Raw genomic sequence first — 20,728 nt, 5'->3', positions numbered from 1 at the left:
CTTTTGCGTTTTAATTAAACCGGTCGCATTCGAGTGCAACGAATCTTTTTCAACCACTCCAAACCAGCATTTATTTTATATACGATGTCATTAAATAACTCACCGACTCTTAAATCAATTTTATTCATTTGCGATTTTAACATTTTACACGGAAACGAAACCCCGATTTGAATTATTCATGAAGAAGTCATTCATCAACTTGAATCTCTTAGTATTTAACCGACGGAGAAATCGATGAGACTCACTCTCATGTGTTAATGATGTGTGATGATTGATAAAAATAAATATTTATTTATTATTTTTTAATTACAAGCCTAGTTTCTTTTTAATTGAAATTGATGATTCTGAATGAAAAGAATTTGATATGAGTTTAAATATGAGATTTTTTTTGTATCATTTAACCCCAATAAGGGTTAAATGGTTATACTTTTTTCTGGTCCTTATATTTATTGTCTAACCGGTTTCGGTTTACACCATCATCAGGGACTTTAAGAATATATCATTGAATTACTTACACGTAAATGGACATTTATGTGTCTGTACGATAAGTACCGTCATTCTGAGTGTAATTGTGTTAATTAATGTTTTTAAAAATTTTTCAAATTCAATTCAATGATATATTCTTAAAGTCTCTGATGATGGCGTAAGGTGAAACCGGTTAGACAATAAATAGAAGGACCAGAAAAAGTATTGTTTTTATTATAATTTACATTAGATTATATTTTTGTTATCATTTAAGATAAACTAATCGTGTTTGAACTTTTTTGAATGAATTTTTAATCGAGAACAATAATTTTTCTTTTTGATCGTTTTGGTAAATTTATTCGGGAAATTAGGAATTCTTTTTGGTAATTTTTCCTGGTGCTGTGAAGAGTCGCAGGAGGCCGCGATATTCTGTCGCCTAGCGACGAAGATTACCGACGACTAGCCACGGCCCACTAGACGGGCGCTCACGCCGTCACCGTGCCACAGTTGCGCGGCTTCCAATCTAAGGGCAAGCACGCGCTTGTTCGCTACCGCGCTCCAAACCACGTGCGACGCGAACTTCACCGATACACACGCCACCTGGCGGCCACGTGGATTTTAAGGGTGTTCTCCTGCGACGACATCTCCCGGGATATCCAATAGGCAATCCATAGCCATTATTTTTTTTGTTTTTAAATTGACTTGATTTTGTTTTTCAATGATGAAAAGATTTTTATGAGTTAATTTTATTCTTTTTTGTGCGGTGAATTAAGAAAGGGAAAGCAAAGAGGAATTATGCGATTTAGGGATTTGGGGATTTAAAATTTCAAAGGGACGATTTAAGAGCTAAAAGAAGATATGAATCTTAGGTAAGTTTTTTATCAAAATTTTTCTTTTTAATTTGAAATCAGTTTGGTAAACGTTTTCGACTTTCTAATTTTAAACGGGCCATTTTCGATGCTACTTCATTGATGAGGAGTGGTTTGTTTACTTATTCTTTTTACAACTCATTACAACAAAAATTTTAAGAATGAAACAAGTTGTAAAACTTGTATGTTTTAAAATAATTCATAATTAAGACGTTAAAAGTTAATAGTATACTTAATTAATGTGATTAACACTGCGTTAAGAATTTCTATTGTAGTTTTGTTACAAATTTTCCTCAACTTCATTAGCAAACGCATAAAATTCTGGAGATGTTAAAATTTTAGCTACAATTTTTATTTTTTATTTCCAATAGTTAACATTTTCATATCTTATTGTAGACTTTTTGAACATTTTGTTTTACTATAGACAAATGATTTCGGATTTGCTTTTAAATTTGTTCAAATGATTCACGTTGATACTAATGGACATTTTCGTGAAGAAGTAGAATTTGGAAAAATGAAGATGTAAGGAATGTAAAGATGTTGTTAATGACTCTTTGTTGCATATAGATAACATCGAAAATAATGATGGTAGCTACAAAATAAATAGCTACTGCCATGTCTATAACACTCGCAAAACCAATCAATCAATGATTGATTATGCCAGGACGGATATGGTGAAAGATGAAGGCAACCATCACGGGATACGCATTTATAACGTATTACCTAATCATGCAAAGAAATGAAAGATGCAAATATTTTTAAAACTAAAGTGCTATCTGCTAAACACAAATTTTTACCAAGAAATAATATATAAATAATTTAGATTTTTTTGACCTAACCTCAATAGCGTCCATATTGTGTTTGATTTGCACTACATATTTACGACCCAACCCAACCAAGCAGATTATCAAACAATTCAAAAATTCTTTGCTAAAAAGGGACAAGAACGATGATGAAGAAAGGCTCCAGTAGGCATGGCTTTATCGATGGTCACGAAGCTTGGTTAAAAATGGTGAAACGCGCAAAAGGCTGGTTGAGGATGGTGATAAACGGAATAGGGATTTCAATTAATTCAATCTGGAGGAGATGAGGAAGGAACTAAAAGCACTTTTAACTACGACAGATGAAATGCTAGAAACCTAGAATGAGCAATAATTAGAATGACCAAGGAATTTGCACAATTGAGAGTCCGCTTGGAAGCTTTGGGGAGGGCTGGTAAAGGAGTTGATAAGGAAAAAGGGAAAGCAAGAGGCATTGAACTATGTCATTAAAACATAGTGTTAGTGACAGAGTAGCAAAAAGTGGGAAATTACAGGACAACATAGTTTGGAAAATTTGCAAGATTTGAAAAAAATAAAATTGAATAGGGTCTCATTCAGAAAAGAAAAAGAGTGCTGACAAAGGTAGCCACAAGAAAAGATGTGAAAATGGTGAAACCTTGGCTAAAAATTATTATCTATGATGTGGATATTGAGGAGGGAAATGTGATTTCGTGGCAGCAGTTTAAGAAGGACAAAAGCCGTATTTTAAGTGTAATTTGGAACTTTAAAATCTGGAAATAATCTCTTTGGAAACAAGATGTATTTCACTAAAATGTAGTTTCTATGAAGATCGACTGACATCAATTGCAACTCTTTGGCTTAATGAGATGATATCCTACATTTTCTGTCTTGATTTTAGTCAAGGTTACTTGCGGCATAGATTTTGGATATGATATTAATGCCAACGCCTTGACTTGATCAGACAGAAACATAGATATTTCGGTTTAACTTTAGATGAGATTGCTTGGAACAGATTCGCTCTAATATGTATTGTTCAGTTTAGTATCGATGTGATATCAATTGAACGCATCGACCGGAACCAAAAATCCTAAATCTTCTGTTTTGGGTTTACTTGAGGTTGCTTACGGCCGAGACTTTGCAGAAACTATTAATCAAGTTTGAGCGAATATGATAAAAATTCCAATGCCTCGGTTTGATAAGGCTAAAACAGATTCCTCGCTTTAAAAGTTTTCCAAAAAACTCCAAGATTGCCCGATTTTAAAAGGGACGTTATTGCGCTTATACTCAATAATGCGGAAATTTTGAATCGTCGTTTTTCTAATAAATGGTCGTTTTCCCGACTTAACTGAAATAAATTTTTGGCGAAAAATATTCTTGTTTTTGATTTTGGGCTCAGTTTGCTTCATTATCTAATGGGGAAAAAATTTGATCTTTAGAGCTTTTGGTAGATCTCTACGTTTTATACGTTTTGAAAGCATGTTAATGTATTTTGGCTATTTTTAGCATTATGTCTATTTGTACTGAACTGTGACGAAATTTGTACGATTAATGGATATTACATTAAAATCGTAGACCTGTATCAACATCATTCCGTCAATCGGAAATGGCTCTTAACCTGAATAAATTTCAATTTTTTTTTCTTATAAACATACATTAAAACATTCATACATAAAATTACACTCAAATTGTGTAATCCGAAGAGGTACTTTATCTTAACGTTAAGGAAAATAGTCTATCTCTGCAACGGTTTGGAATTGAGAACTGAAACTTTTACTGTTATAGAAGAATCGGTAAGTTTTTACAACAAATTTTTTAAATTGTCAAAAAATTACATTAAGGATAGCGTCCCTTCAAAATGGGTTTGAAATGATTAACGACACTCTGGGGCTTATGGAAGAATGTTTGATTATATTTTACCAAATTTAAAGTTACCTAGTAGAACAGATTTTTTTATTAAACCAGTTTTTTCATATAGTTTCTAATTGAACAATAACATGCAATAATTGAATAAAAGAATTTGAAGTATTTTTGAAGATACAAAATTTTGTACGTCTGTTTTATCATTAGTTTTCATCGTTTCGTCTTACACGTTTCAATCTGCAATATTATCTTCAAAGGTATTGCACATGTTACACGTGGTATTACACAATGCAATACTTTGAACAAATGCTGGAAATCATAAAATCTTATAAAAGATAATACAAATTTATGGTTATGACTATACATAGAATCTCCTATAGATAAACAACAAGAACGTTTAGAAGTTATTAAGTACATAATCTTAAATCTTTACGAATACAGTAAACCATTTAAATGGAATGCAAGTTATTGGCAACCTATTTCCTACAATTCATTGTGCAGCTGGCTGTGCTGTCCTAAATCCTATTAATTAACATCCTGCTTCATTCATAATGACTTAATTGTATTTTTTAGCAACTTCATTTACGTGAGATAATTTTTAATACATTTTGACATATAAAAATTTCATTTAAATACTCACGACCGTTGCGTTGTTGCAATAAAATTCCTTTTATTGCGACAATAGTATTTCCGTTTAATGGTTGTTGTATTTGAAAATTTCTTCTTTGGTCATGGCATTGTTGGCATTCCACCTCTTTCATCATTTCATCTGCAACTTCACGAATCTTGCTAAACGTTTATGTTCTTATTTCCTCTTGAAATATTTCCTGCGTCTCATCTTACATTGAATGAAGTTAAAACTTCGTGTATTTTAAATGGCTGGATTGTCGTCAATTTAACTATAATTTTGTATTTTATAAACAATAAACCAACATATTCTATGATAAGGTAGTTAACAATGAATAGTTATTTTCAGAATATTATTGTTAGTCTAGTGTAGTGTTATACATTTTCTGTATGTAGTTGTACTTGATGGTTCTAAACGTTTCTGAAATCCAATTTATTAGATCGAACACCATCTTTTCAAGATAATTTAGGAAGACATTCTTTATTGTTAGCTTTACATATAATAAATTCATTTATGCTTGCTGTTTTGTTATTGAAATTTTACTATCAGTTCGCTAAATCTGTGTTCGTCAAAAATATAAATCGCTACTGCTCTTTTTGGCACCCAAACCGATTTATAAATGCGAAGAGCTCATTTTTAGGTTGTTTTACAACGTACACTTCCATACATGAAGTGTAACATATATTTCCATTTAAGGCATATATTTTTACACCATACTTACGTGGCTTGTTTGGCATATAAATACGAAATTCACATTTACTGCGCGCGCCTTGTAAGCATTTCATCCACGGTAGTGCATTCAGACAGGCAATAGTATTTCGGCAACGTTCCAGTATGGTAGTAAAACCCGTGTCGTTTTGTATCAAAATGTATATCTCCCAGCGGGGGTCAAACCGTTGCTAACTAAATTTTTAGACGATATAAAAGATGCTTCTTTTTCTTGGCTATCTTTTCTACTCCTGATAATTGGTCAATATAATAAATTGATAAAATTACCTTTCAAATAAGTTTATTTTCTAAATAAGTAGCAAGCACATCAATTTATAGTTTTAGAAGTCTTTCGTCATAATAATCTTTAGCAGTAATCGACTGCGATAAAATAATATAATTGTTGAGTTACAAATTGAATTAATTTTTTTAAGAACTTAATAGGTAGCGTAAATTACTTTACCGATTCAGTAATGAAACCTTGATTGGTATGAGGTACACAGCTTCCGTGTAATCCATTTATAGACTCTCCTGTTCATTTATTTTATTACAGATATCGTAATTTACTTAAGAATTTTGTAGCTACGACGTATATGAAGTAATCCAGATTTTGTGCATACAGCAGGAAAAAGTTGTGTGTTATTAATGAAAATTTATCATATTATTGAACTATGATTAATATATCACTAAAACAGAAAAACATTATTAGCCAATCCATCCAATTTCTGGTTTTTTCTTAAAACACTGTTATTATAACAGTTTCTCATTAATAACAGTACATTTTAATGTTGGCATTGCGTGCTTCACAAGGTAAGCCGCAAGAGATGGTAGGCCTTCTAGAGTTCTAAAATATCCTCCGTATTTATAATAATATAATGACACGGTATTGGTACCTTAGCAATAAATAAAAGTTGTATTTCGAAAATCAATTTAAAACATTTTCTTGCTATTAGATGGAAAAAGAAGTTGGACGTGAACGCCAATTTTACCAAGATGGTAAAATTAACCATAATTTGCTTAAAATTAAATTGTGAAGGTCGGTGTTCATAAGGATATGCACAGGTGGTGTCATCTTATATTGAGAAAAGGTCTCAAGCTGTGAAAGGTCATTTGTCCTCTTATAAACCGGTTACATCCCTTCGGGCTCTCTCACTACATCCATTATTATTCTTGATTTATATGAATAAAATTAAATTTTCCTCTAAATACCAATAATAATTTTTGCTCAAATTAGGGATAATTATTTTCAAGATACGCTTATTTAATGTGACTAAATGTAACTCCATAATATGTATATTGACAAAAGCTTAAATTACTAATGGTGAACTCTAAGAAAGCGTAAAACGCCTATCTATAAAATGATTGCAAGTTTATAGTTTAAGGTGTGACACGTTAGGCATGTTATGAACGGCAATAACACAAATCATCACGTTCGTGGTACAAACAAAGCACAAAGGAATGACATCTATAAAATATTCGATTTCAAGTAATTTCTTCGTTGGAAAATCAATTTTACCAGACATGTTTTCAGGCGCCTAACAAGAAAAAATATAAATAACTCAGGAATCAGAGCAGCACAAATTGTCGCGTGTGCTTGCGCCACAATTCAACACAATCGAAAACAAACAAATGGTGTTTGTAAAACTTGTATAGGTATATTTAATTAAAAGATGCTTTTCACGAATAATTACGAGATTTTGAAATAATTTATCTAATTATTTTCGTTTTTCAATAATTAATTCTCAATTACATTTTGATCTTCAAAACGAAGACTCTGAGACCCTAGAAAGCGTCACAGTCATACAAAATGTGTTCTGCCAACTCCTCTTGTAAACTACACCCTCTGTAAACGTCTGTTAAATTTTCCATAGGAATAATTACTCAAACACCATTATATTTAAGACATAGAAGTGTTTAAGATCAATATAAAACCATATACACCAAGTTGAAAATAAATAATAACTCCAAGTCCTTGTATAGCACCCACAACAAGACGAACTTTTCATTTCATCGAAGCCCACCATTGCAAGACATTGAACTTTCAATCGCCTCCATTCGACCATCCCAGCCGCCTTTGAACCTTTTTAAAATTAGACTAACAAATTATTGCAAGGTACGTTAATGATTTTGTGCTTATTACCTTGTAATCGTGTAAGTAACTTTTCTAATAATTTTACCTAATTCTAAACTCTGATAAACCAAGTGATCACCAAATATAGATTCTAGCAAATTCAGATGAGAGATCAGAAACCTTTTGCTGACATTTTCAGAAACATGAAAGAACAATTTTGTTTTAAATTCGTAATTATTTGTAAATACCGCATCATTCTGCCAAATTACTCTTTAAGCCTTAAGAATGAACAAAGATTTTCCTAAGAGAAAGCTGGATTTCAATGTATGTAAGGTACAGCCTAGGGATTTTCCGAAAACCATGATGCAAGTCAGAGATGTCTCCCTGATTCCAATTAGTTGCGTAGATTATAGTTCCTTTATTACCTAGGCTCTTAAAAAGGAGGGCATCATTGGATGTGTTTTATTTCATGTGGTCTATCGTCTTAATCACAAACACAACTATGAGAAGATGAACTGATTTGTATATCTAAACTATACGCAAATTTGCTACATCTGCTTCTTATCACATCAAATCCAATGAGATGAAGTTTGAGTTAACAATAGGCAACTAAATCTTTTACTTTCAAGTTTATTGCCCAATTCCTCTTCATTACTTCATTTATTTAACTCTAGTATACTAATTTTTAAAACCTTCCTTTTAGTGCCGTTGATACTGAAATTATTGTTTTGGTACCACTTTGGGATGCTGGTGTAGAGATATACTACATCACACCTTTTAGAAGAGCTATTATCGTATACTATACAGTGGTGTCAAATCGTACGTTTGCCTTGTATCGTCCACAAAATGAATTGTCTTTCTGACATCATGAATCTATGCTTAATACTGGTCCCAGTGTGTTTCAAATTGTTTCATACAAAGCCATAATTTCATTTTTGATTTTTTTAAATCACTCATTTAGCTACTTTGTATACCGGCATTTTTGTTTTTATTTTTGAAAAAGAATTTCAGATTATCCTTTTTCAGCTTAGAGTACATTAGAAAGAGAATTTTAATTGTCCTGCTAGAGGGTTAATGGGACTGACGCTAAATGCAAGGAGATTTCATGATACTAAAAAGAAACTATTCTGGTCAGCGACGATTGTGAATTATTTTATTTCACAAAACGAAACATCACTTATGTTTCACAACTGGATAAGTCTGGTTATCTGGTGATCAGGGAACATATCTCCCACTACTTCCATAGATGCCCTGTGAGTGGAAAGGCTAAAAATTGAGAAAGCCTTCTTTTGGACATAAGCGGTCATAAATATGATACCTAGGCAGAGACACTATATTCTCCTATAATATTGTATAATATACTAATTAGTGCAAGTCAAAATTTGTGCCACTTGTTTAGCTTGGTACTCTCTACTTTGACTCTCTCTTTAAAGCAATAATTTATGGTACTGGCGATTTAAAGAAAACTTATCATTTACATAACTTCCGTTATCAATCAGTACGTTCATGCAAGTTATAGAATTAACAAAGGACTTTGTATACTGATTTATAAGCAACATTGCTTTTATAACATGACGGGACCGCTAACTCATAGGGTAATAGCTTAACGAGTGTGTGGATCATTTTATCAGTAAGTTTACACAATACATTCATCATCAGTTTGTCTAAACATTTTTGACAATTACCAAAGAGCCAGTGATACTAATTAATTCTTGAATAAGATCAAAAATTATATTGTGTTATTTTCTGTACAAATTACATAAATTTAATATTTTATTGAATACATTATCTAATTATAGACAAAATTTACAAAAATAAAAAAACATGTCTATAAATTTAATATAATTAACTCATTAAAACTTATATTATAAGCTAAATTTCCCGAAAAACGTCTTACACCTGCTCCACATTACACGAATATGGACTCATAAAACTGGTGAATATCGTTTTTGGGTGGAGAAACGAGATGGTTATTTATGTATCTAGAATGTAAGTCACGTTTTATGAGATGAGTTCCTGAAGTTTCGGAACCGAGCGGATCTCATAAAACGTTCTTTACACCCGGAGCAATGAAAATTTAATCAATTTGACGGGTATTTGATTAAAACTGCGGTAAAATATTTAAAATATTATTTATTATAACGTTTAAAATTCGAATTAAAAAATGTGTATTAAAAATTTAAATAGAAAAGTAACTGAAATAAATAAACTGAAACGATGTAAGTCAACAAGATTGATGAAGTGATTATACTGAGCCGACATAAGATGAACAACGTGCTCGGATTTTACTCTGCAAAGATGTAGCAGGACCAACCTGCTGTACGCTATCGCGTATATCATTTTCTTGCGATAATACACGACCTCCCACAGACAAGAAATGAGATAGTAATCAGATACTGACCAAACAACGTCATAAAATACGATTTTCAATTTTTTTTCTTTTTCTAATTTAATTGAAAATTAACACGTTATTTACGAAATGAACCAATTTTTTCGTAATGAATTTTTCGATAAATTGATTTTTGATTCTTGAACTTGATAAACCTATATAATCTTATTTGGAAAGATAAGAAAAGGGTGAATTCTTCGTGAATATTCTATAGTGAAGAGTTGGAAGAGAAGATGATCCCGAGTTGCAATTTTGTGAAATTGAAAACTCCGTCTCCCAAACGAAAGATTTACGTGTACAATTTCGACGCCGTGAACTGAACGGTGAAGAGAGGAATATAGGGATCGTTTTTCGTTAAACGTTACTGCAGTAGTGGTAGCGTACAGCACAGGTAAAGCGTGCGTCCTAGAAAGGTAATTTCGAGTCTCCCTGGAAGGCGAGAACGGATGGAGACGTCTTTCCAATCTTCTTCTTCAAGGAAGTTGAAGTGACTGCGAAGTCGTTTACTCAAAACTATCTCTCGACGACTATTATTATACCTGAGATTGAATTCAATTTATTTTGTATACATTCTTTGCACAAATTGGTAAGTAGAAAATCATCCGAAACAAATTGGTTAAATTTTTTTCTTTTCTTTTTTGTAGCCATTGTTTTGCTTTTTTCTTGAAATTTACTACCGTTTGAAAAGCGAATCGTTTCAAACACGCCCCCTTGTTTAAAAAGCTCGACAATCTGGACGGACGATCTTTCACATTAGCCGAATCGCGCTTGCAAATCGCTTTATTATGCCGCCGAGGACTTCTTTTTGTCCTTTGTGCATTGGGTTCGTGTCTCGCTCATTTACATTTCGAGGTGGTGGGACGGTTTAGGTGAGTTTTAACGAACCGAGTTGGCACCGAAGGTAAAAAGTTTAAAAAGAATTTATTACATGAGGTTTGCATACCCAGTGTGACGTCATCAAGAAAGTTTATCTGTAACAAAAACAAAAACCACAGAGTATTAAAAAAATAAAGTCATTTATTATTATTATTACGAATTTTTGGCGAATTTGTGGTGATTATGTTATCTACCGCAAACCACTTTACGTAAAAAAATTAATTAAAAATTAATTACAAAAAAGTTAAGAAATGTTATTAAATTATTTTATTAATTTACAAAAATGTAATTCTTAGTAACTATTTTCTGTGCCTAGAGCTAGTTGTTAAAAAATCGTATCAGTATATCAACCTGAAAAACAATCCAAACTATAAGTTTTAGTAGATAAAGCTCCGATAGTTATTTCATATCCTTTAAGATATATTAAACAGTTTATTGAAGAAATATATAGTGGATAGGTAAAATTTCGCTATTACAACAGGAAATCTAAAATACAAAGAAAATGGTAAAAAAAATACAAAAGACGAGGAAAAGACGTAAGAGGAGTCACGGTAGCTCTGACAAGATATGGTAGTCATTTTACTTTTTAGAATATTTGAGACGAGCTGAGAAATCTCACAATTTGTCGAAGATATGATAATATGAAAAATATTGACCTCCAGATACACAAGACAAATTGAGGTATATTGGAGACACATCGGGCAGATCGTCGATTCGAAGCTATTGATAAAAATAGGAAGGTGGAAGCTATTTTCTGTGATTTGAGGCATTTGACACCATGGATCACAAAATATTACTCAGAAGAATGCATTTTTATGGAATTAGAGGTGTTAGTAACAAACTAATAGAAACATACCCGATACACAGGAAACAATTTGTAGAATGGAAACAACAAAGTAACTGCAGAAACCGTAATGAATATAGGTGTCTCACAGGGCTCTATTCTTGGTCCGTTGCTCTACTTAATATACACCAACGATTTGCCAATAAACGTAAACTCCCCTGTCATACTTCAGTACGCTGATGATACATCGTTTCTTAATTATTGTGAGGAAGAGACACAACTAATCCAAAAGACGGAAGAAACTATGAAGAGCACTAAATTATGGTTCAACAGTAACAGGGTAAAAGTAAACGAAGACAAAACAGAAATATTAAAGTTCACGACTAGGATGGAAGGTGGCAACAGATGTATAAAATTCCTTGGTATTGTACTGGACCAGAAACTTACCTTTGAAAACCATGTTCAGAATGTCACGGCGAAGCTAAGTAGGTATATTAATACATATGGTATATTAACATGGGGATCATCAACAGCTGCAAGCAAAGTGTTTCTGAAATAAAAAGAAGCTATAAGGGTGCTTTATGGAATGGGTTACCGCGAAAGTTGCAGGCAAGTATTCCTCAATAACATACTTACCATACCGTGTAAATATATGCTTGCCTATATTTTGCATGTTCATGGAAGAAAAGATGTGTTAACAAGAAGCTCCACTGTTCATGGGCACAATACAAGATATGCAGACAACCTTAGGCCACCACGGTAGGGGATAAACAAAACGCAACATGGGACGAACCACATCGGTGTCCATTTGTACAACATACTGTCCGAGGGTTACCGATATCTTAAAAATTAATGTAATACTTTCGACGAGCCAAACACTTTATTTTGTATTATTTAGGCAATAAACTATTATTATTATTATTGATAAAATCGCGTTTGGCTGAACGTCTAAACGCAAGATTGTACAAGAGCTGTTCCGACCAGGTTTGAAACGAGATTTTTAATGAGTACACAACTACAGCAGATTTTTGACCAATTCACTAAACGTGCTGAGTTGGTATCATTTTTAATGGATGAAGAAACAATGTCCATTTTAGTGGATAAATAACAAAATAAGAAAGGTTGAGTTTGCTTTTAGTGGGATAACGACAACTACATCATATGCACGGAGCCGATAGAGAGATGGTTTTCCTGTATAAATGAAAAGATTAGTTTTTGATAGTTTTAATTTTATTGAATAATTCACTAAAAAAGAGATTTGGAAAACAAGCAACTATTGCGCTGAGTGCATGGTAAGCGATTTTAAGTGTCTAACACGCAAACTGGCCTATATAAAGGTTTCTTCGTTGATGAGAATATCAAACGGTTAAAGATCCAAACAAGATTTATATCCTTTTCGCCTTTTTCTGTTTTTGTTTGCAATGTAGAGACTCTTGAGTTGAGTCTCTCAACCATTATTTTATACAGAGTGAGTCAATATTCACTCTTCAGCCTTTGGATATATATTTTAAAATTAAAAATGTTGAGGAAAAATTAATCCTTACGTTGACTCCACGCTGTCGTTATCAGACCATTATGTTTGTTTACGATGACGATACTACTGACATCATAGTATAGTATTGTTTATTTTATAAACCGCAGCTTCAAAATACTTTACCCAGAAAACCTCTCATATTATATTTGAAATAGTTTTACACACACTTAAGTAAAATCGTTTTAGGCCTTTAGAGCAAATAAAGAAAGGAGATCTTCGAGTTGAAGAGTTTAACGAAGATTTTTACAATTTAGAAGGAAGAATAATTAGTAGAATACTAAACGACGGGGATCAGGAAGTCTAAAAAGAACTGTGAGATGAAAAGATAGAAATACAGTGTGTTAATTAATTATCATACCCGACGTCATCATTGCAAGTATGCAACCAATATCACAGTGCTGGTATTGCAATACGCGATTTGCGTATTCAGATATATTCAGTGAGATATTGGTTGCATACTTGCAATGATGACGTCGGGTATGATAATTAATTAACACACAGTATGTGTACTGTTGTACGTTTTTAGAAAAAAGTACTTTTTACAGATAACCATTAATTTGAGAAATGCTAAAAAATAATTGTACTGAAGAAAATCTAGATTTCATGCTACGTTGAGTAATAATTTGACAGATTTCTTTTAAACGAACTTAAATCTTTTTGCGAATAACTGAAAAACGATGCGTCTAATCGGCTTTAGAATCAGTTGGAAAATTTAATGGTTTACGACATAATAAAAAAGTTTTAAGGAAATAATCTTTGTGAACACTCTCTATAGCAATGATCTGGTGTTTGCATATTTTCAAAAGTAATCGTAAACGATTTCTCGAAAATCGAAAATGTTTAAAAATTTCATAACTTTGATGGCCCATATCTTAGCCATTTATGGGTTTAGACCAAAAATTTTTCCACGAATCATCATTTTAACTCTAGTATTTGTGATTAAAATTATGCTACGATTTACAGAAACGCTCTGTATATCAATAAGTCACATTAACATTTTTGCAAGAAAAGTAGTCCGGCACATGGGATTACTTTTTAATCACCTCAAGAACATTCACAGTTTTTAGTATATAGTACAGTTTTATCTATTTTCAGGAATTAGGTGTCCATGTTAGGTTTATTATCTATATCTGTAAAGAGAAGTGAGTAAAGGTTATAATAATCTTTTATGGTTTAATGGTTAAATGTGAAGAGCATTTTCATTTCCTACCAGGTTTGTTTATAGCTGACAACTGTTTTAACAATCTCCTAGTGACCTTTTAGTTTAGTAGTAGTAAGGCATATTCGGGTTAGGATTCAAAAATCTGTCAGCGAGATTCTGTATCTCAAAGTAGGAAATCACCAAATATACCTCTTAGTAACTATGACATTGTTGTTATATATTTTTATCTCTTCCGAATTTCACAAATCAAGAAGTGGTGGTTTGTACTTTTCTTATCCTATACTAACCCAGTAATAGTTTTAGATTGTTTAGAAGAGTTGGTGTGTTGTAGCACAGTAGGTAACTGTCTATAGCTGTCTATATATTGCACTTTGGCTGCAGTTAAATCTTTAGAATAGAAATCATGCATGTTGTGATTTTTTCAGAGATTAACTGAAATCGTTACTCAAATCTGCTATGGATAACCAACGAACGTCTAATATACCAACGTCTTCTCCATAAATTCTCAGAACATACTCATTCTGTTCAGCCAGAAATGAGTTTTATTAATTTTCTTGGTATAACACCCTAAATACTAGTAAATAGTAATGGGTCAACTGTCACTTAAAGTTCATACACTTAATTTATATTTAAACATATTCAATAACAATAACTAGAAGAGTGTTAGGCAGAATGATAAACATCAAGCAAAACTTTAAGTATAGTTTTCAAAAACTTAACAATTTTTCCCCACATTTGTACATCTCTATGGCCTTAAATAAATCATATAAATATAATAATAATTCGGAGAATATCAATTTCTTAGTAATATTTTCTACTATTTCCACAGTTATATCGATGTTTATTGGAAGAAGTACAAAAATAGCTTTTATGTATTGTGCCAATAAAACCAAAGTTTCCAAGAAAAGAACATTATTCTACTAAACCATTGAATAACGTCGATCAATGTCAAGGACAAACTTCTTTAAAACCTAATCCCATTTTTAAATTAAACTCAACATTTAATTTATATTATTACTTTTTGTTTGTTAATTGCTTTGATACATTCGACCTTTCTTTAAATTTTTCAAATTCCCGTTTTGGTTATTTTAACTACATCATTGTAGAGAAGTTGTTTGAGAGTAGAAAGTGGTCGAAGCAACCGGTACATTACCCGATCTACTCTTTATCGTCACAATTACGACATAGCTTTGCGCAATGCATTGAAAGTTAATTAGCTGAGTGGTAATCCGAGTCCGCCTAAAGCTTCAGATGGCTGATAAAACCCGGATAGAACCAAGGGACTAATGGTCAATTTATGCGAAATCCACATGTTGTAAGTAGCCATTTTCAAAACCTCCGGCGCACGTTTTCTAACGTGATATTTACATTACGATACATAGGATTCCAGAACATGTGGATTTATTGAGGAAACCAACCCGTAATAAACTGTGATTAATGACTCAAATAGCAGTTTGTAACTCGATGACACGAAAGAATCCTTTTAATTGAGTATCCGGTGTGATTGTATTTGCTTTATTGACTTTATAAACCGGAAACCACAAATTCTTCGTTAAAATTAAGATGTTTCATTTTAAGCGTGTGATTTGTTGCAATTATGAACATCGTTGTACCCATCAATTTATTACAGTTAAGGCTTTGGTTAGTTGCGAGTAAGCTTTGTCGATGAAATGTTTAGAATGTCTGCTTCTCAAACAACAGGTGGTACCTCACGCGTGATCCTGCTGCGCACATGACCCCCGACCCCGACGATCCGACACTGCCCATTAAAGATGGCAACTTACTAAATTATAACTGTTCCTAATGTTTAACACGTTGCTCAATCGTAATTATGTAGAAGATGATAAAGCTGACACAAATTCATCATCCTCCATGACGTGTAGAAACTTTTCCGTTATATTGTCGCAATATCAATAATGTTAAAATTGTAAAACTGTAAAACTTTTCGTTGGAAATGTAAAAAGCATTTTATTTTTATGGCTACTAGTTTTTGAAGTATTGTAACTAGAAGTTTCAAGAACTTGCGAATACGATCGATCACTTTGTTAAAAGTTATAAATTCAATTTTTGGGTAGTACCCAGACAGATGATTTATATCATTTATGCATACGAAAAATTTTAAGTTTAAACTATGAATATTTTAACATTTATGGTGATTATACTTACTATATACTTAAATTGGGTGTTTTGTTGGAAACTATTGGAGCAATTTTACTAAAAGCTTTGTGTACTTTATTATTATAGTACGTATGCTTTCATGTAATCAGCATTATTCTATCTCAAACTAGTATAGTTTATATCTACATATAATAATAATGAAAACTCACCCTAAGTACTTGAATAACAGTAGTTTTAGTATCTACTATACTATGTTAAACGTTAAAAATTTATAAGTAATTGATGAATCGTAATTAATATTAATTGTAAACACAATTATTATATATTTTTTAGGAGTTTAATCAAAAAACCAAAGAACTAATAAAAATTATAAGTTTAAAATCATTTAATATTAGCTTTTAAAAGTGGCAGAAAAGAAGTTTATGAGTTTATTTACAGAATCAAAGGTATGAATGAAAACTACGATTTTAATTTAATCAAGGTAATTTTCTTTTGAGAAACCCCTATGGTTCCTTTTTTAATTTTGAATAGGTACTACATTTAATTTCAACTATACCAAGTTAACTCTTGGGCTGTTTGTTTCTGTTTCCCATTTCCCCTTGGGAAATTAAAAACTTTCCAGTAATAACTAAAACTTGGTTGAAACGTTAAGGACCTAAGGGTAATTGTATAATCCATAAATATTAATAAATATTATTATTCGCGGTCAATTTTCATAATAACCCTTAACCCATTATTTTCCAAAACCAGTACACAAAGAAATTATTATACGTCTCATGTCCTATTGTTGTCTACATATAAGTTTTCTTTCACCGAGTCGCACTCGGTTGATGTTTAAATAAACGTTTCCATTCAATTGTAACCCGGCGAGTAAGAACTCTACACGATGTAGGAGTTGTTGAATGCGTTTCTGATTGAGATGCGTTTCAAATTGTAAAGGGCGCAGCCTTCGGTGCTACATTAACATCAATAAATCCGCCGTCTGTCGTCGACTTTCTCGGTATATCCGTTTTGAAAGGAGAACAAGAGGGACTTCGAATACCCCAACACCAAAACCACCACTTTGTCAAAAGAAAGCCGATAAACCGGCTGTTTAATGATAATGCCTATCGGAACGATTGTCAATACGGCATAAATCACCTTATCATCATCACAAAAGAACCCGACGAAGAAAGGAAAACTACATGTTTGCGGCCGATATTTGAATTGATAATTTTCGTCGGTGTAATAAATCCGCCTTGACATTTTGTAAATTTTTAGTCGGGATTAGTAGGATTTATGAGTTTGGATGCTTGTGAAATTATTATTCACACTTGGAGCTTACGAAAGGAAAAAAAGAGAACAGAATTTGTTACAAAGAGCTTTTTTCGGTTGGGATAAACTAATACATAGGATCTAAAAATAGGAACGGAAGAGGACGTTTTTTTTATCGTATTCGTTGCAGTTAGAAATGTGACGCCCAATTGAGCTCTATGAATCGACCCATAAAATTATTTAGAGGGGTAATTAATGTACATGGTCAATCTAAATGGTTTAAGTGGACCCGAAAAAATTAAAACGAACTCGCCTCTTTCTTTTTAAACTAATCAAACAGAAGATCATAAAATTTTATTTTATGGGGTGCTGTTAAAACGTTTATTGGATAATTTTCTAAATAATTAGAATTTTTTAGTCAGATTTTTAAATAATTTTTAGTTTTAGTACAATTCAGAAAACTCTGGCGATGACATTAATTAATGGAGGCATCACTGTATTACTTCTAAATTATTTAGCAACTGTAATGTGGCACAGTATCGCATCTTACATGTTATTGTTCTCTTAAATCTTATTTTAATTTTGAAATAGCAGGTATAAGTTCCTTAACACTACTCATAATCGCTTCTTGATCACAAGTTGGCTACCAGTAGGCAATATGCATCACGCACCTGCATAACTTGGCGAGGGCTATATCTAAACTCACTTCCTCCATATCAAGTCAATAGGTGCGCATGATATAAACTGCGATATAACAATGTGAATTGTTACGAGTTTGCACATGCATAGTCTACATTAAACTGTTTTATACGCATATATAAACGTAGATAGCGTACATAAATGTAATCTACACTGAATCTAAAAGATTAATGCGAAGATGTCAAATTTTTTCATCTATACATATAAATTGGTTTAAATACCACAACTTTTAAATCATTACCCTTTTGATTGATTTACAACTGCGAACCACTAAAAAACATTGTTTTTTGATCAACATTGGGGAAAGAAAGTGTGTTCAATAAGATCGCTGTGGAAAGTTGATTCTAATAATGTGATCTATAAAAAGACTGTTGACAGGAAACGACTTTTATTCTCATCAATTCATATTAAATTTGTTTCTATCTCACTATGTTACGTAATGTCAGTAGGTGTCAATACCATTACATTCTGGATTTTGATAGGATGAAGCAATGGTTTGGAGTGTCATAATTAATATTGTGGTAAAACATTATGTGTATGCCAACTAGAAATGTATCGTCTAGAGAAACCAAATACAAGTGGACTATTTTATTCTTGGAGTCTTTTAATTAATCTTAATTAATTCTGTGATATATAGTACTGAGATATAACTTCAACTTACAGCGTTTTTGATTCATTACGATCTCTTGATCAAGAGCTGTGCCTGTCCAGATTGCTCAAAAATGGAGTTATCACCTCACTACTATCGGTTTGGGCGAAGTTGCTCTCATTCTGAAAGGTTACAGAAATAGATAAGTTGTGAAAAGTCTTATAATAGCATCGTTAGCTACAGCATTATGACAGCTAGGTCATGTTTTTCAAAGATATTAACATTGATCTGAGTACAGAGCCAGAGCTCTTGAAATGTTGATGACAGAAATTGCAGATAGATCAATAAAATTAGCAACAGAGATATACTTGAGAATAGTTACAGAGCATTGTAGAGTAGAACAATAGAATAAATACAGTCTTGTCATTTTCATTTCATAATTGGTTTTAGCATTAGAATAACAATTTTAATTTTTATCCAAAATGTCAGATTATCTAATAAGTTTGTTTTCATATTCACAGTGAACACTTGAGGTGATTCTTCTTTTACAGCTCGATGCTGAATTTGATTTATTTAAAAATCTTTAGATAGGCTAGTTATACAAGGCAAAACATTCTAGCTTTTTATCTTTTTTGCAAAAACTTGTAAAAGACTTGTACTTTAAAAGACTTGTATGTGTTTGCAGTGTTGTTCCCTATTACACAGAAAAAATTGTCAAGTTCATAGTTTTTATTCAGGTCGGTGTGCCTACCTATTTAAATATAAAGATCAAATGATTGGTAGTGATAATTGCACAAAGGAAGACGAAAAAAATATACTTTCTGCTTAAAGATTCATGGTAAGGTTAAAAAAATTGTGTATTATGAATACTATGTGAACTTTTATCACTGAAAGTAATTCTATTTATTACTCATATTTTATTACAGTATTTTTGCTTCGTGTTATCCCTGAGCAATAAATCACAATTTGATTAAAACCCCAGAGGAGCCCTATAAACAAGACAGTAAATATTTTCCTTTCCCCTTGTTTTCATTGCGAAATACCTTCCTTATCATGTTTATTTTCTCATTTTACATCTTATTTTAAGACTTCTAACATTTAAAAATCGTTCGTTGTCTATTAAATCTAAATTTTGAAAGAGTAACAATTATTTATAAAATGTTTATTAATCACGTTTTTTAAGTTTGTGTTTTTACAGGATACACGATATGTATGTGTAAAGAAATAACAACAACAAGAGATTCATTCTCAGTCTCGCCATCTAAGGATTACCATTTTAATTATTTCCAAGGCGTGATAATCTTATAACTAATAACCTGTGACAAAGCAATGCTGCTTTGCCGACTTTAATTAGTTTGCAAAAAGTTAAAATTTATTAAGAGATTTAATTATTAAGAGATTTTGTCAATTATAAACGTGTAATCAAAAAATGTCCGACTTATATGACAGGTAAACAATTTACATTGAGGCTAAATGCTGCTAATATCTTGAGGAACATCACGAAATGCAATTTTACAATTCAACATTTCTTATTAGTAAGTTATTGTAATCTTTCCCGTTATAAAACAGTTTTAATCACCCTCAAATATTCATTCCTGCTGAAATCACCATGTTTAGAAACTTTAAAAATACAAATAGGTTTGGTAAAACTTGTTTTTTTTTTCTAACATTGCTTCCTGAGCAGGGCAATACTTGTACTCTGCTTCCAATCCTTTGGCACTGGTGTTGAAGATATTGTTAAACAGTTTTCTTAATCAGCTAGGACGTCCCTCCATATTTTAAGTGCTTTTCTGATTTTCACTTTCCTCATTGTTTCTTTCGCTGTCGTTATTATATAGTATAGTGTCTGGCTGTCCGTAGTGGGGTGTTGTATATTACCCAGTGCTTGGTAACTTAGTGAATTTGCCCATTTTCTGCGTTTCGATGGTTTTAGCTGTGCT

At 32.1% G+C, this 20,728-nt stretch overlaps 1 protein-coding gene across 2 annotated transcripts in view; it reads left to right on the top strand.

Annotated features, from left to right (window-relative positions):
• The first annotated feature begins 972 nt into the window (after positions 1–972).
• The window catches only part of LOC111425800 (collagen XV/XVIII-type protein multiplexin), a 182,115-nt gene continuing 162,359 nt past the window's right edge, over positions 973–20,728 (top strand). For both annotated transcript variants that reach the window (XM_023060057.2, XM_023060052.2), the window contains exon 1: positions 973–1,334. In XM_023060057.2, coding sequence (XP_022915825.1) covers positions 1,324–1,334 — 11 coding nt within the window. In that variant the 5' untranslated portion in view covers positions 973–1,323. The remainder of the gene's footprint in view (positions 1,335–20,728) is intronic.

This window comes from Onthophagus taurus, chromosome 1 (genome assembly GCF_036711975.1).
Source record: "Onthophagus taurus isolate NC chromosome 1, IU_Otau_3.0, whole genome shotgun sequence".
In the NCBI taxonomy this organism is placed as follows: domain Eukaryota; kingdom Metazoa; phylum Arthropoda; class Insecta; order Coleoptera; family Scarabaeidae; genus Onthophagus; species Onthophagus taurus.
The sequence above is the reverse complement of the archived record's forward strand: the minus strand, read 5'-3'. Positions and strand labels throughout refer to the sequence as shown.